At 42.0% G+C, this 17,437-nt stretch overlaps 2 protein-coding genes across 2 annotated transcripts in view; both read left to right on the top strand.

The window, feature by feature from the left end:
• The window catches only part of LOC117043906 (proto-oncogene Mas-like), a 3,925-nt gene extending 606 nt beyond the window's left edge, over window positions 1–3,319 (top strand). The window contains exon 2 of the mRNA XM_033144111.1: window positions 2,223–3,319. Within this exon, the coding sequence (XP_033000002.1) occupies window positions 2,260–3,234 (975 nt within the window). The 5' untranslated portion in view covers window positions 2,223–2,259 and the 3' untranslated portion in view covers window positions 3,235–3,319. The remainder of the gene's footprint in view (window positions 1–2,222) is intronic.
• Window positions 3,320–7,421: 4,102 nt separating this feature from the next.
• LOC117043904 (proto-oncogene Mas-like) lies at window positions 7,422–8,599 on the top strand. Its single transcript, XM_033144109.1, has one exon. The coding sequence runs from the start codon at window positions 7,556–7,558 to the stop codon at window positions 8,522–8,524; it is 969 nt and encodes a 322-aa protein (XP_033000000.1). The 5' UTR covers window positions 7,422–7,555; the 3' UTR covers window positions 8,525–8,599.
• Window positions 8,600–17,437: the final 8,838 nt, after the last annotated feature.

Below are 17,437 nucleotides of genomic sequence, written 5' to 3'. Positions count from 1 at the left end.
TTCTGGAAAGTCAGACATAGAGCTGAAGTCTTAGAGCTGATGGTGTCACATCCTCTTCCCTCATTCTTCTCCTGTTTTGATCCTGAGTAGGGGTTGTCCTCGGGTGCCCTGCTGACATTCATTCGCCATTAAGCAAAGAGCAGCATGCCCATGTTCCCAAATCATAAATAAAAGCAAAATTAACAGAGGATTTAAAAGTTAGGCTGTGGAAACCAAGACACTGGGTCCTTTGAAGGAATGTTGCCTCCTGCCAAATACTGTCACTAACAAACCTGCTGCACAAAAAGAAGGGTTCGTGAGGATTTAAGGATGGCATGGGAAGTATATTTTAGCTGTCTGGCGGGAAAATATGGCATACCGTTCATGTTTTCAAGAGAGAAGCATAACTGCTTTCATATAAAGTGATGGACAGGTAGTAAATACCTATTCCCAAGTCATGAAGGCATTCCAAAATGCCCTGAAATAATCGCTTAAAAAACATATTCTGTCGTTGCTCAGACAAAAAAACAGTTGCTTGGATCCCAAATTACCAGGAATTCCCCCTTTACTTTTCTCTCTCTTCCTCCCTTCCCATAGAAGTCCTTAATCCGGTTTAAAATCTGGGCTGCCAAAAAAAGACATTGAGGGTCACATGAGTCCCTCAGGCTGCATGTCAAACCAAAGCAGTATTATATTTTGATATTCCCATTAACTCATTGCTTCTTTCACAATAATTTTATTACATAAAAACTGAATTCCAAATTTGGTACATGCTAATAAAGTTGCCCAGTCTAGTTACCAAGTAAGATACATTGTGTTTTATTGCAGCTATTTATTGCAGGATGCTAGTATTTAGGAGAAAATGGGTTTGTGTGAAACTGATAATCTTAGGCTAAGATAATTACGCCTATTTCATTGTTTTCCAACATTTGATATCAAATATTTCCATGCAGTAGGGCTATATAGGCAAAATGTGCTGGTGTTGTGACTATTTTCTGGTTTTTTTATAGTTGTCCATGCAACAATTTACTTCACAATAGAAGACGCCATCTGAAGTGAGAAAAGTAGCAATGTTATATTTTAAACAGGGGCACCTCCAGGAAATAATAATCAATGACAGCCTTCCTCAACCTGATGCCCGCCTGCTATTTTTAATGATGATGATGATGATGATGATGATGATATATTTTCACCCTGTCCATCTGGCTGGGTTTCCACAGCCACTCTGGGCGGCTTCCAACAAAATATTAAAAATACAATAAAGCATCAGACATTCAAAACTTCCCTAAACAGGGCTGCCTGCAGATGTCTTCTAAAAGTCAAATAGTTGTTTGTTTTCTTGACGTCTGAAGGGAAGGCGTTCCACAGGGCAGGTGCCACTACCGAGAAGGCCCTTTGCCTGGTTCTCTGCAACCTCACTTCTCACAGGGAGGGAACTGCCAGTAGGCCCTCAGAGCTGGACCTCAGTGTCCGGGCTGAATGATGGAAGTGGAGACGCTACTTCAGGTATACTGGGCCAAGGCTGTTTAGGGCTTTAGAGGTCAACACCAACACTTTGAATTGTGCTTGGAAATGTACTGGGAGCCAATGTAAGGTCTTTCAAGACCAGTGTTATATGATCTCAGCGTCCGCTCCTCATCACCAGTCTGGCTGCTGCATTCTGGATTAGTTGTAGTTTCCAGGTCACCTTCAAAGGTAGGTCCACGCAGAGTGCATTGCAGTAGTCCTAGTGGGAGATAACTAAAGTATGCAACACTCTGGCAAGACAGTCCATGGGTAGGTAGGGTCTCAGCCTGCATACTGATGGAGCTGGTAGACAGCTGCCCTGGACACAGAATTGACTTTGCCTCCATGGACAGCTGTGAGTCCAAAATGACTCCCAGGCTGTGCACCTTATTATAACTCCCATGAGCCCCATCCAGCATGGCCAGTGGACAGGGATGATGGAAGTTGCAGTCAAAATGTTTGGAGGGCACCAGGTTGTGCAAGGCTGTTTCATTTGGATGAGTTATGCATGCTAGGGTTTTACTGCAGAAACTAATGAAAGGCCATACCAGTTTTTGTAAGCCCGTGCTCTCTAAAGAAAGACACAAAGTCCAGTATGTAGAAGCAAGCCATGGGAGAAAATTCCAAGTTGGCAAGTGGAACATTTTAATGCAAACATCCTTGCCTTGAAGGTTTCCTACCTCTATCACTACTTCAGAACACCATAATAATGACCATTTGTGTTTGATTTTTGGCAGGTTGAAAAGAATTGCTTCATACATTAACAGTCCCAAGATGGCAGAGTCATATTCCTTGTCTTTCCACACTATTGGTGGTGTCAAAAACCCCGCAGGACAACTGGATACTGGATACACCATGCAAAGAACAATTATGATAATAACTATTCCAATTTGTGCTTTAGGATTACTTGGCAATGCAATTGTATTCTGGCTTCTTTGGAGCAGGATTCAGAAAACTAACTTCACTGTGTATTTTATGAACATGGCAGTTGCTGATCTTACTGTACTCTCCTACTATGTAACAGCTTTCGTTTTATTTTTGAAATCTGTTCCAATCAGCATATACCATTTACATATAGTGGAGTTGGTGCATTCGTTTGGATTCAATGCCAGCACCTATCTGCTTACAGCTATCGCTGCTGAAAGATACCTCATGGTCTTTTACCCAGTTTGGTATCAAGCTAGCCGGCCAAAGTATCTCTCTGAAATTATGTGCACTGTTTTATGGGTTCTATCCGGCCTGATGTCACTGGTATTGTATTGTGCCTGCTATCTACAATTTGAGTCCACGGTCAACGAAAAGAACGCGAGTTGTGAGCCTTCAAAAATGTTCAGAGTGATATTCAACCTCCTGGTTTGTCTTCCCATCATGGTCTTTTCCACTTTGATCCTTCTGATCAGAATGCTGAGGACATCAGAGCAAACGCCTCCGGCAAAGCTGGACATCACCATTGTGGCTACAGTTCTCCTGTTTATTCTGTTTGCTGCTTCTGTGAGGATCGTTGATATCATGGCACGTTGGGTTCCAACCATACATGTACCAGTGCTCTTTTTAATCTTACATTTTCTTGATTCCATAGACAGCAGTGGAAACCCTTTTGTATACCTTTTTGTTGGATATACAACAAAAGGAGAGGTTGGCGACAAGTCCATCCAGACATATCTTGAGAGAGCTTTCTTGGATGATGGAACTGAGGCTGCTCCTATGAATACAGAAAAGGCTGTGACCTGGGCCTCAGACATAAGATAGAAAGGATTGTATGTAGAGGTATATTGCAAAATTATTCTACATGTGGGAATACTAGCTCCAGAATAAATGTATTACAGATACTTTAGATTCTTCCTTAATTCTAATAAGTCTCTAGGCTCCTATTCCTATTCCTCACCTAGGAGTCTTTCTGGTCCTTAGCCATTTGTGCCTTGTCATGTGATAGAGAATAAGGAAAGTGAGGAAAGGACAGAGGAAAGTAGAGGAGTAAGAGTACATGAGCCTTGCTGGGGCCTAAGTGAGTTGGTTGCTTCTCAAGATGGTTCATCAACAAGCATCTGGAAGAAAGGAAGTAAATCTTGAATACAGAGGCAGACGGTCTGCAGATGACCCAGATAAGAGATCTGTACAGAGGTGTTAATGTAAAAGTGCAGCTTAAAGGTCAATAAAATATAAATTGAAAATAAGCTCCAGCTAGTAAGGACTGTTGCTGGGGCAGTGGTTCTCAAACTTTTTCCTCTGGGCCACACTTTCAGAATAAAAATTTGCTTTCAGCACACTGAATGTTTTATCAATAAAAATACGTTGGAAAACAAAAAGAAACAACTCCTAGCAGTAATACGATTTATAACATACTGTAGAACACAACTACTTCACATTATGATCGTGGGACATCCAGAAAGTTTAAAACAATGCAGCTACATAAGAACATGAATCATTCATTGCCAAAATGTAATTTTAAACAAGCCCCTTACATATGTATGTTAAGTATATATAGAGACTCAATGAGAGGTGTAGGTTTGCTTTTTCAAGGTAATCTGATTTATATTAGGTCTAGTTTGAAACAAACTCTCATCAACACAAATAAGCTTTTCTCTTTTGTGATCTTTCATATTTGTCAGAGTTGAAAAACCCCTGTTCACAATATGTTGTGGAGAACTGTGTAAGAACAGCCAATGCTCTTGAAGAGAGGTGTGGATGCTATACTATACTATACTACACTGAAATATTTAAATGCTTCTTTGCTTGTCCTTAATTTTCCTGCCATACTTGCTTTCCTCTCCTGCCACACGCTCTGAGAACCACTGCTCTAGGGCAAGAATGAGTAGCCTGTAGCATTCCAGTTGTTGGACTCCCAACTCCCATCAGCCCTAGTCAGCGCAGCCAATGGTCAGGGATTATAGGAGTTGTTATCCAACATCTGGAGGGCCATAGGTGCCACACTCCTACTCTAGAGAACATGTAAAATATATGTATTAAGAAAGCGTATTTGCCCCATTCTCACTTTATCATTACAATTATTACCAAGTTAAACCTATTTTCTACTTCCTTTGAAATGTATTTAGTCTAAAAAAGACAATTCCTTTTGCAATGAGCTGGTTTTTGAAGTGTTGCCCTTTGAAAGTATTTGCTTTAATCAGTAAGGAATGAAGAGTGGAGAAAGTTGTCTGACTTTTCAAAGAAGCAAATGTTGCTTCCCTGTGCTCTCAGTATATAATATCCCATATTCCTGCAAGTCTGTCTGTAAGTTACGTTCCTTTAAACCACTTTGTGGGAATGGGCTGGAGTGGTACTAATACAAAATTGGAGAACAAGTGGGAAAATCTGTTTAACTTGCATAATTGCAAGTCTATAACCTTTGTTTAAACCTGGATCAGAACCAGGATACATATATGAGACAATGGGCATGAGATTTGGATCAAAGACTAACCAGGAAACAATAGAACTGGATTTGGAACAACTTCTATTCTAATATAATTACAGCAGAACTATTTTAAAAACCTTCTGTCAACGAAGCCTCTGGTGTGCAGACAGCATCTTTCCACTCATGGCTGAAAGCCTCAATACTTTCCCTAGCTGTTTTGACCTTCTCCATTTTGGAAATGTAACAACAGGGGTCATTCAGTTTGTAATCTAAGGATTAATTCTGTTTTCAGTAAGCCAACTAGGCAAGAGGGAGGTGTTTGGAGGTGCTGCTTAGCAACCAGGTTGGGTGGCATGATGCTTATTGAGGTACTGCATGCTCTAATTGATTGTGTATTTCTGATATAGTTTTGCCCCTGTATTTGAAGTTATATGTCTTCCTGTTATGAACAAAGTTTGAATTAAGAACAACAAGATGTCTCTGTTTATTTCTCCTTGTACTATACACTGTTTTCGTCAAGTTTCCCTCAGTAAAGTGTTATCAGTTTCTTTTCTCTCTGGACTCTGTCTGCATTATCACACACCTGCATTTATTACCTTTTTATATATAATGGAAGCTGCCCAGAGTGGCAGGGGAAGCCCAGTCAGATAGGAGGGGTATCAATAAAAATTGAATTCTGGAAATCTGGTAGGAACTGTTTTCCCCCCTGCAGAGAGCCATGTGTGTGTTTGAATTTTGTTTGTGTGTTTTTTCCCTAACTTACCGCTTCTGAAATGAACTACAGTTTTAAAAAAAGTCATAAAATGATTTTTAAACTGTTGAGGAAGAGAAATTACACCGACCTAGAGTACAGTGAAGAGCATGGGCCCCTCAAATGAAATTCTGCTCCTGGGCCTCTGCGAGTCTTAAAAAAAGCCATGTCTGAGGGTGATAAAATTGTGGATGTTGCCACACTCCAGAAAACAGTTGCTGTGAGGTCATAAGATTCTTACATTCCATTTATTACATAGGAACACATCACCACAGTGCTGTGGTTCATACTTTTGCAGTATTAAACTCCCGAGAAGAGTAAAAGAGTGGCCCTCTAAGGTCGAAAAGACAACTGGAGGTTAACTATAATGGTAGCATTTTTTTATTATCATTATTTTACGCTTGTTGGTGTTTTAAAAAGTTTTTAATGCTTTAACTATGCTAATATTTTATTTGTCCTTTTCATTAGTCACATCATTACATGTCTTTAACAAATGTCCTGGGAATTTGCTAGACTGAATTTGATTTTTTCCCCTTCCTAAGAACCTTCAGTCATAACCATGTTGTTGAGTAGATCACTGTACACCTTTTGTACATGCACCTTTAGTACTGTGATGAGGCCTGGGCACAGTTGTGGCAGCGTCAGAGGAGAAAGCAATTGAACAGATGGAATTACATTTCCATCCATCACCTGCCCCTGACATCTTCTCTCCAGAAGATGCAATTGTGTTACATTACCTTGGAGTCAAACTCCCACAATCTGGAAACATAGTGAGAACTCAACAGATGAAACAGGTGGCAAGAAAATTCCCTTCTGCTCAAACCCCAAAGAAGGACCCCCCTCCAACCAGAAGCCCTTGTGCCACAAGAGCTGCCGGACAACCCTTGCAACCATATTTGCAGCCTAAGGAGGCTGCTCAGCCCCCTTCCTCAGATTCCAACAACTCAGTTTCAGAACTTGTAACAGAGTCAAGGTACTCCTAAAACTTCCAGAGCAAACATGTGACAAACCAGGCAGGGCTTTCCCAGGCAAGGAGCTAAGCACTCTGCCTGGGCAGCCACTTTTATAAACCTTCAGTGAGTTCCAGATCTTTGCTGGATCAACAACTCAGCCTACTCTGTTTCGATGATTGCATCTAGTTGAAAACATTGCCTTCTTTCTTGCCTGCTAGTCCTGTTTTAGAACTTTGCCTAGGAACTGGATAATGCCTTATATCCTACTTGTGTTTTTCTGGCCCTACATGCACACAAAAGCTCATACCAATAACAAACTTAGTTGGTCTCTGAGGTGCTACTGGAAGGATTTTTTTTATTTTGTTTCGACTATGGCAGACCAACACGGCTACCTACCTGTAACTCAAATTTGAGTTACTTTTGCAGATGACTTTTGGAAAATTCAAGTACCGACTGTAATTTCTGTCTGTACTGAGAAAACAGGTACAGAATCCTTCAAACATGTAGATCTGGGGGCATTATCGTCTGGAGGTTGTGATATTTTAGGGGGAGTACCTGGAGGTTGATACCTGCTAGGACTTACCATAGAAGCAGTGAAAGGCCACAGAAAATTGTGTAATGATAAACCACCCCGTGTTGTCTAAATGAATGCAGAAAGCCCCTGTACTGAGGAAGCAGCCTAGGGAGGAAAATAAATTCCACTTTAGCCTTTACTAACCAAAGCTTTGGAGAAGGAACTGGCAACCCACTTCAGTATTTTGCCATGAACACTCCATGGACAAAAGGAGAAGCTTTGAGAAGAAATTCCAAGGCATGCTCTGGTTCATGCGGTCACAGGGAGTCGAGCACAACTAAGACGACTGAACGACAAACGACAAAGCAAAGCTTATGGGACTGGAATATTGTCTGTCAAGTGATCTTCTTGGATGTTTTCTACCTATATCACTACATCTTACTAATGACAAATTGTGTTTGCTTTATAGCAGGTGAAGAATTGGTGGACACATTAATGCCATGGCAGATGCAATTGCTTTGTCTTCCCACACTGCTATTACAATCAAGACAATCTATGCACAACTGGAGTACTGGGCAAAGAAACAATATTTCTTGGAAACAATTATCATTTTATCTATTCCAACATGCATCTGGGGATTAATTGGGAATGGAGTTGACTTCTGGCTTCTTTGCTTCACGATCAAGAAGACTAGGTTCTCAGTTTATATTCTCAATTTGACAGCTGCTGATCTTATTGTAAACATCTACTACATTATGGTTTTTACCTCATTTTTGGCACCGCTTCATGTCAATCTCTACTTTTCATGTGTAATGGAAATTATATATTTATTTGGATACAACACCAGCATCTACTTGGTAACAGCTGTCGCTGCTGAAAGGTACCTCACTGTCTTCTTCCCAGTCTGGTATCAACGTCATAGGCAAAAGCACCTCTCCATCATTGTGTGTGCCATTTTGTGGCCCTTGTCCTGCCTGGTGTCGCTGGTGGCCTATATTTCTTGCTATCCAAGATTCCTTTCATCTCACAACGAAGAGAGAGCAGATTGCACAGCTGCAACTATATTTGAAATCACAGTAACTTTTCTGGTTTTCCAACCCATCTTGTTTTTTTCTACCACAGCTCTTTGTATCAAAATGCAAAGAGAAGCCAAGCAAAGTGCTCCAGCAAGACTTGATATCACCATCACCATCTTAGCTGTTGTATTTCTTATCTTTGCTTTTACAGTTAGAATTGTTGATGCCATTGCATATTGGCACCAAAAACTAGATGCACCAGTTCCATTTCTACTTTCTCTGTTGTTTGATTGCATCAAGAGCAGTATCAACCCTTTCATATATCTTGCTGTTGGATGTTGGACAAGAGAGAAGCCCATCCATAAGTTCCTTGAGAGAGCTTTGAGTGACAAAGCAGAGAGAACTCAAGTAGACCAAAAGCAGACCGAGAAGTATCCAGAGCCTCAGATGTGAACTGAAAAGTCTTCTAAGTCAAAGAATATAGACTGGCATTTCTGCTTCCTGAATAAATATATTATGACTTGTTTATTTTACTGTTTGTTACTTGTAGGCTACAATACTCACCTAGGGACCATGGAAAAGTCATCTGCAGATGGGGTAACAGGGCCCTCAAATCACCAAAGAGGTGTATCTTTGCAGGATTAAGCTTCCACAAAATACAGAAATGTGATCAAACAAGGTGGAAAAGAAAACTGGAGAGTAACCATGGTGATACTGACAACTTTGTTTTGCTAAATAAATACTAGTCCTGTAATCCTCACTCAACATACCTGAAAGTAAGCCCCATTGAATTCAGTGGGACTTACTTCTGGATAGACAGTTGGGACTGAACAGTAACCATGCCTTTTAGATAGACATTGTGTCTATCTAAAAGGTATCGAAATGCCACAGCCCAGCTGTGCTCTGTGTGCCAAGTTAATGAGGCTTAAGATATGCAGTCAGTGCCGGATTTACATATAAGCTAAACAAGCTCTAGCTTAGGGCCCCACTCTCTTGGGGTCACCCCCACAAAATTAAAGGAAAAAACTGGATGTACATTTCTCTCTCTCTCTCTCTCTCTATATATATATATATATATAAACCTACATGTAGCAACAGTGTTTTGTGTTGTGTAGGCTCCTATGATGTAAGTTACTTTGATAAAATACATATTTTGTTATGTGCAAATGACTTTAGATACCTATTAGGTCCATAAATTACCATATAGCATATATTCAACACAAAAAACAGTGATAATTTGTTGTTGACAAAGGGCAGCTGGACATATAAAGGGCCCCACTCCCTTGTGTAGCTTAGGGCCTCATCAAACCTAAATCCAGCCCTGTGTGCAGTTCAGGAACCCTTCTTTCCAAGGATACTAGGATGAACAACCAGACCACTACCGGGGGTATTTCATTGCAAGGGAATATAAGGACGAGACAAAAATGAAAGTTAAAATAGTGACTCTATTACCCCACCTAGGTTGAGGGGATGTTTGGTTTGGTGGAGTTCCCCCTCCGTGAAGAGGCAGAGGGAGGAGAGTAGCTAAGGGATTTAACACCTACTTCCAGCAGTGGGATGTTTATGGCACTGGGTTTTAGCTAACTATTCTGAAGCCCAATCCCACAGCTGCATATTGTGGAATGGGTTTTAATAGATAGGAACAAATATATTAATTGTAATTTACCCCATATAGGAATAGGTCGTGGAGCCTTCTTTTAATTAAGTCCAGCTGTGAAGCAAGCAAGCCTCCCCTTCTCATTTACCTCACTTAACAAAGAAATCAGACAACAGATGGTGGAAGTAAGCTTAAAATTTACTTATTGGTAGTTTTGAATTGGTTCTCAGCTACAGCAGCAGTAAAAACTATGCAGGTAAAATACTTATATTTACAGTAGAAACAGTCTCAGGCATGTGCTTGATCTGGAGCAAGTGAACATATGTCATCCTGCATGGCTAGTCAAAGAAATTGGGCAGCATTGAGAGAGGGCCTTTCGACCCTCTAGCAGCTAGCGTTATGTTACGGGCTACTGCAGGGGACTATTTTCTCTTCAGTGCTATATAATATCTATATGAAGCTGTTGGGAATGGTCATTAGGAGTTTTAGGGCAAGGTGCCATCAGGCAAGGTGACACTCAGCTCTATTTCTCCATAACATCTGAATCAGGAGGGGCCGTGCAATCCCTAAGCTATTTGGATGGGTACACTGGTGAAATGGATGAGAAAAACAAGCAGAGCTTGGATCCTGGTAAGATGGAGACACTGTGGGTGAGTAGTTCCCACATCTCAAAAACTGGTCAGTTGGCTACTCCTGAAGGAGCAGGTTGGCAGTTTGGGGATGCTTCTGGATCCAGGCCTGTCATTGCAGGCTCAGGTAGTCTCTGTGGCTACAAGTGCCTTTGACCAGCTGTGACTGGTTTGACAGCTATTACTGGACTAGCAAAGCCTTGCCACAGTAGTTCTTGAATTGGTTACTTCAAGACTGGATCACTGCAATGTGCTATATGTGGGTCTTCCCTTGTGCTTGATTTGGAACCTGCAGTTTGTGCAGAATGCTACAGCACGATTGCTGACAGGAGAGGGCCTTGTCAGCATATAACACCTGTGCTCAGAGATCTGCACTGTTTGCCGATTTGCTACCAGTCCAGGTTACTGTTAGTATACACAGCCCTTAATAATTTGGGGTCAGTTTACTACGAGATCACTTTATCTTACATGTGCCCACTTGACAGCTTTGATTGGCGGAATTGGAACCACTACAGGGGCCACATAATACCCTTCCTTGAACTCAGTCATTTAGTGTGGCAGGCAGAGGCGTCTTAGCCTTAGAGGCTACTGGCGCAAGGTGCCACGGCCTGGAGGGCGCCTCCGGCATGCCACGCCGCACCAAGAGCCTCCTTCCTGCCGCCAGAGGAGCCACCCTCCAGCCCCGCTGGTAGTGCCGCTCTTGCCCACCTCTTATCGGGCTGCGGATGCCATTGCGGGGAGGCCATCGGCAAGCCTCCCGTCAGCACGACAGCCAGGGCTCCCTGGTTGGCAGTGCTGCTTCCGCCGAGCAGGCGGAGGCGGAGCACATCTAGCAGCGTCCCCACCCGCCGCTCCGCACCCTCCAGCTCCGCGCCCTCCGGCTGCCCGCCACGCCTGGCCCTCTTGCGTGGGAAACGGGGGGAGCGCCGGAGGGATCTTTGCGCCACAGCACCAGATATACTTAAGACGGCCCTGGTGGCAGGCCAGAAAGAGAACTGAGATAATAAATCAAGTCACACTACCCTATCTCTCCAGGTACAGGTCATATACAAGGGTAATCAAAGCAGTCTCTTTCCTTGATCTGAAGCCAGATTTAAATAGGTACAGAGCAGTATGTGAGTTTAATCATATTGTGGCTTACAGTCACTATGAGGTCATGAAATTCTTGTTACACAAGCAACACTTCATAACAGTGGAACTTGGTCACATCTTTGCAGAATTCTATTACTGTACTGTGAGAGGAAGACGTATGACAAAAGAAGGTTGAAACAAAAACTGGAGTGCAACTGTTAGTATTGACTTTTCTGCTTTGCAGCTGCTTACGTCAGTGTGATTCTCAACATCTATATTCATGTTAGTCTCATCAAGACAAGTCTGCTTAACAGGCTTTATAGGAACTTGACAGAGATAATTTGGGGTATCTCTACTTGCTTCTCCCAACAACATCCATTCAGTGATCAAATTGTGAAGCAGATCACTGCATAAAAGTATACGGCCACACTTTGTTTTTTGTGATGGTTGCAAAGGAATGAAAAGGGGAAGAGGAGAGAAAAGGCAGAAATTTGGACAGCCACTTGCTTGTGAATATTTTTCTCCCCCCCCCCAAAAAAATGGCAAAGGGTTAGTCATAAGAGGCTGTTGCAGAAAAAACAATAAAGCGTCTTGTGCTGCCTTAAAAACTAACAGATTTATCATAGCAGAAACTTTCATGGACTAGAGTTGACATTATCAAATCTAAATTATGACACAATATAAATTGTTAATCTTTAAGGTGCAACAAGACTCTTTGTTTTACTCTCTCCGAAAGCATTGACTTCTTATTCTCATTTGCTTGAGTATTACTCAGCCCAAGTCTGGCAAAGGGAGCACAGAAATTCAGAGGGAAAGCCTCCTTTTGACCTACAGGTCCCTAGACATCTATGCCCACCAGCCAGTTACGGGTAAGATCCTTATCCCATTCAGTTAATTCCCTCCAGTTGCATCACCTATTTGAGCAAGTTATCTGCCCAAAATTTCCAGAGTGAGATCATTCAGCAGGACAGGTTTTGTAGCAGCTGAGCTATCTGACCTCCCGGTATGTCTAGAATTTGGTGGGAAATCTGCTGTCCTTTCAATTAACAAGTCAGGAGCTGCTGGAATATGTGGGTGGGATTCAGCTAATGAGTCCCATTAGGTGGGAGAATTCTGAGTGAAGACCCTTCTGGACAGACTTTACCCAACCAAACTGACTAGTGATTTTTTGTGGTTGAACTTCACTCAGGAATAAAGTCTCCTGAGCTCCTGTATTCTGACATGCCTTGGTCCTGCCTCTTAGTTTCTCCTTCAGTCCTACCATTGGTCCCACCCTGTGGCCTGTTTCACAGCTCCTGGCACACCTCTAGCTATTGCCCACAACTCTCGCCATGACACAGTCCCATACGTCAGCTTCGGACCACTTGCAGACAGAAGGCCAATCCAAACACAGGAACTGAATGCTCAAGAGCAGCTCCAATGTTTCTTGAATTGTTGTTAGAATAATTGAGTCCTTTTACTCACACAGAGGGGCAGATTTCGGGGATCTTCCTGACTTTGTGTGATTTTGCCCTTGCACGCAGACCACTGGAATGTAACTCCCACGTAAGTTTTGGGCCTACTGTACTGAGCTTGAGAAAACATGAGCTACAGAACAGCTTGTCACGGGGAATACAACGTGGCAAAGAATTTAGCAATTTCCAAAGAGGAAACTATAGAAAGTACAAAGTTATGTCAATAATTGCCAGATGACTGTGCCAAACTCCACCTGCCACAAATCTACAGCTGGCTCTGCCCCTGCACCACCATTTTGTGATAGGTTTGGGCCTCAGTAATTTGCAGTTGTCTCAAGTGGACTATAGGAGTAGGAAGTTTGAGAAGCCCTGCTTTAAAGACATGATCTTCCAGGACAAATGTGTAGCTGCCCATATGTTGTTGGACTTCAACGCCCTTCAGCTCCATCAAGCATGGCCAATAATTGGGAGATGATGAAAGCTGAGGGCTGACAAAATATGGAGGGCCACTCATTTCCTATCCATGTTCCAAGGGGATAGTGAGATGGGTGATCTGTGATAGAGCTTTCTGTAGAAACAGTCAAGGGGCCCTTTGGATTTTTGTCATGTCCTCTCAACAAACATTGATTATCACCATCTTACAATCCAGTAGAAAACAATCAACCAGGGTAGGGGGCAAATTCCAGCTTGGCCTTTCTCAGCCAAAATTTGTGGGAATAGAATCTAATAACAAGAACATTCTTGCCTGACAGGTGATCATTTGAAGCTTTCCTACGGCCATTACAAAATCCCAGTACCTTAATAGTAACTGTAAGTTATGTTTGATTTTGACAGGTTGAAAGGAATAATGGCTCATATTGATTATGTGATGGCAGAAGAAAGCATATTGTCTTCCAACTCTGCGGTTGTAGCCAATAAACCCTTTAACTACAGACTTTCCAAGGAAATCGGAACAATTTATATTGCAACTATTCCAGTCAGCATCTTGGCATTCATAGCGAATGGAATTGTCTTTTGGCTTTTCTGCTACAAGATCAAACACACTAACATAACCCCCTATTTTTTAAATCTTAATATTGCAAATCTTCTGACAAGCTTCTGCAGTGCTGAAGTTGTTACTTTATATGCTGTAAATATACGTCCAATTTCTCCACTTCAACGTCTAGTCCAGATGCTCTATATATGTGCCTATGACACCAATTTATACATCTTTACAGCTGTCACTGCTGAAAGGTACATCACTGTCTATTTCCCAGTCTGGTGGCAACATCGCCGCCCTGAGTATTTCTCAATCATAGTGTGTGCGATTTTATGGCTGTTGTCTTGCAATCTGTCACTTCTGTACTTTTTTTTCTGCTTCCCAAAATTCTTCATAACAGTTCAGGAATTTGAATCTCAGTGCGGAACTTCAAGTATAATATCCTTAATAACTGAGGTGGCTATTGTCCCATCCAGCGTGTTTTATTTCTCTTTGGCCATTTGGATCAGAACGCCAAGATCACAGCAAAAGCCTCGAGCAAGACTTGACATCACCATTGTGGCCATAGCAACAGTTATTCTTATGTTCAATGTCCCAACCAGAGCTGCATTTACCTTTTCATTTTGGTTTCCCAGAATAGATTTGACTATATTGAAAATCTTTACTGTGTTACTTGATTCAATCTGCTGCAGTGCCATTCCTATTGTGTACCTTATTGTTGGATGTTGGAAGAGGTGGGAAGCCTTAAAGTCCTTCCATATGTTACTTGAGGGAGCATTGGAGGATACAGAAAACATGCCAGAGTCAACCAAAACAGATGAGGAGCAGGTCTGAAAATATCTCTGGCATCAGAAGCCAACTGCCCAAACCCCACATCAGATTATTATAGAAAAACATGGACATTCTTTCACAGTTCCAGAATAAATTTATTACGAATGCTTTGATGTTGTGTTATTTCTAATACACCCATCTAGGCCCTATACTAGGGCAATCTCCAGTCCAGATGGCTTCCTAGGCAGAGCCAGTTGGTGGGCTGAGAGTAGAGGGCTCTAGTCAAAATTAGAGGGCAGAGGTGACTGAGCCACCAAACACTGAGTTTGACATTTCTCAGTGTGGTCAATAAGCAGGGATCCTACAAAGGAAGCAAAAGTGTGGTCAAGGTAACTGGACAGCGGAAAAAGGCAAGCAGACAACCACTATGAAAAGGAGGTCAGATTGAATCAGAGAACTGTAGAGTTGGGAGGGACCATGAGGGTCATATAGTTCACCCCCTGCAATGTAAGAATCTTTTGTTCAACGTGGGGCTTGAACCCATTACTCATGAGATTCAGAGTCTCATGCTCTACCAACAGCTTCATGAGGTGGATGGACAATAGAAGAGGAAAGCAAGAAGCCAGGAAACCCAGAGGGAAAAAGTGTGTATATCTAAAATGACTGAGAACAGCATCCAATACATACATCTCTGAGTAAAACCTTTGAAGCAAATGCTAGAGAAGTAGCCTGGCGTTGTCACTGCTGGATGGAACATTTTGAAGTGCAAGAGCTCACCATGGTATCTCTAATAAGCTAACCATGCTGCCACCAGATCTGTTCATATAAACATCTGCATGTACATATTTGTTTTATGTGCTTGAAACTTCTGGATTTCTGTATGCTTGCTTTTATATGACTTGTGTTTTTACTGTTGCTTTACTGGCTTTAGGGTTGTGTTTTTGTTTTATATTTAAGACAGGACACCACTTAGATATTTTTGAAATATTAGGCAGTACAGTTGACCCACAACATTGGGGGTGGGGTTGCGTTCTGGGGGTTGCACATAAAACCAAAATTGTGTATAGTTGAAACAACCCCAGAATTACCCCCACATGAGCAACCCCAACCTTTTTGAAGCTGGAGGGCCGAGCAGGCTTTGCCTTCCCCATGAAGGTTCTGGTGAGATCTCATGGAGCTGTTCAAGATCTTGTGAGATCTCACAAGATCTCCCCAGAGCCAGCTTCCGGTTCCACTCTGCCTTAATGGAACCAGACCCCACAACAGTGGGAGATCATTGGCGAAGGAAAAACAAGGATGATTGAGGGTAATTCTCCTTGCAAATTCCCCCCAGGGACAGGGGGGAATGGGCTTCACTCACAGTTCGTCTTGGTACCTGGCTCTCGCTCTGGCATGAAATGTGGGGGGCAGGGAGGCACTGAGTGCAAAATAACTTTGCCTGGCGAAAACCCTCCAATGCTGCCATTAAGAAGCAGAGGTTCTCCTGTTCATTAGAACTTAATTGGACTAAAGTACAGGCACGTGCTAGAAGAGATGAGATCACAACTGTGGAACAAAACCAAGTGCAAGGACTTTAAGGTTTGAACTCGAGATAAGACTTCATTAGGTGTAAAAGATGGGGGGGGAGCCTATGGTTTCTTTATTTAAAGTTCTCTACATTTATGATTCGGCAGCCTCCTCTGAATGTTAGTTCAAATTATATTTGTACAAGTGAGGATGGGAGAAATTGGATTATACATATGGAATACAGTATAACATTAAACGGAACTGTGTGTGTTTTAAAAAAGGAATAAGGGAGGGAAGTTCTATTTTGCAAAAGGTTTACAATGGAAACTTAGAGCTGACTCTTCCCCATCCTTTATTATTTATGGAGTGACTTGGAATTTATTTATAAGAGGACATGGAATTTAATTTAATTTAATTGGAAGTATAATTGCTCATATATCCTCAGTTGGGTGGAAGGATGAAAGGAGTCTGCAAACTGCCAAGGAACTGATAAGGTTCATTACTGAGTCATCTGCAGTTCGACAGACCACTCTTCTTCCCAGACTAAGAGGAAAAATGGTGAAAACAGGTTATTTATTGAGACAGAGTGACTTCTGCAGCTGTTGTTAAAGTTGCAAAACAATGAAGCACGGGACGGAGCGATGGAGAAATTTCTGGAACAACAATGGGATATCAGCTCTGCCCAAGGCATGACAGATAACAGCAACAACCGGGGTGGGGAGGGAGAAAAGAGACATAACATCTTACAAGGACAGGTAGAAACACCATGGACAGAATAATTGCCACACACAGGAAGAACAAGGATATAGTTTGAGTTCCTTACTTGTAGTTTCATAAATCATTAAATGTGTCAACACGAATAGAAGTTATTAATATTGCAGTTTTTGTATAAGGGAGTATTATTATGATTGGAATGTAATGGAATTAAAAAGATTTTGGAATGCAGAATTAAAGCAAATTATCAAGCCATCAATTTTAGCATGCAGGGGACCACTTTATCTAAATTATAGGTATTTGAATGATTGGTATTAATAATTGTATTATAAATTGATATTCTTATAATGAGATTATTATTGAATTGTAATTGAAAAGTAATAAAAATTTACACACACACACACACACACACAGAGAGAGAGAGAGAGAGAGAGAGAGAGAGTGTGTTCTCCCCAGAGCCTGTAGGAAAGCTTCCCAGAGTCTGGTTAGCAAGGTGGATAACTTAAACGCTCTCCACCTTGCTTACCAGGCTCTGGGAAACTCTCTTGCAGGCTCTGGAAGTTCTCACAAGATTTCACAAAGCTGTCCGAGATATTGCCAGAGGCTCCCAGAGCTCATTATCTGCAGCCTTTCCTCATATGCCCC

Source organism: Lacerta agilis, chromosome 3, assembly GCF_009819535.1.
Source record: "Lacerta agilis isolate rLacAgi1 chromosome 3, rLacAgi1.pri, whole genome shotgun sequence".
In the NCBI taxonomy this organism is placed as follows: Eukaryota; Metazoa; Chordata; class Lepidosauria; order Squamata; family Lacertidae; genus Lacerta; species Lacerta agilis.
This window is presented reverse-complemented; position numbering and strand designations above follow the sequence as displayed.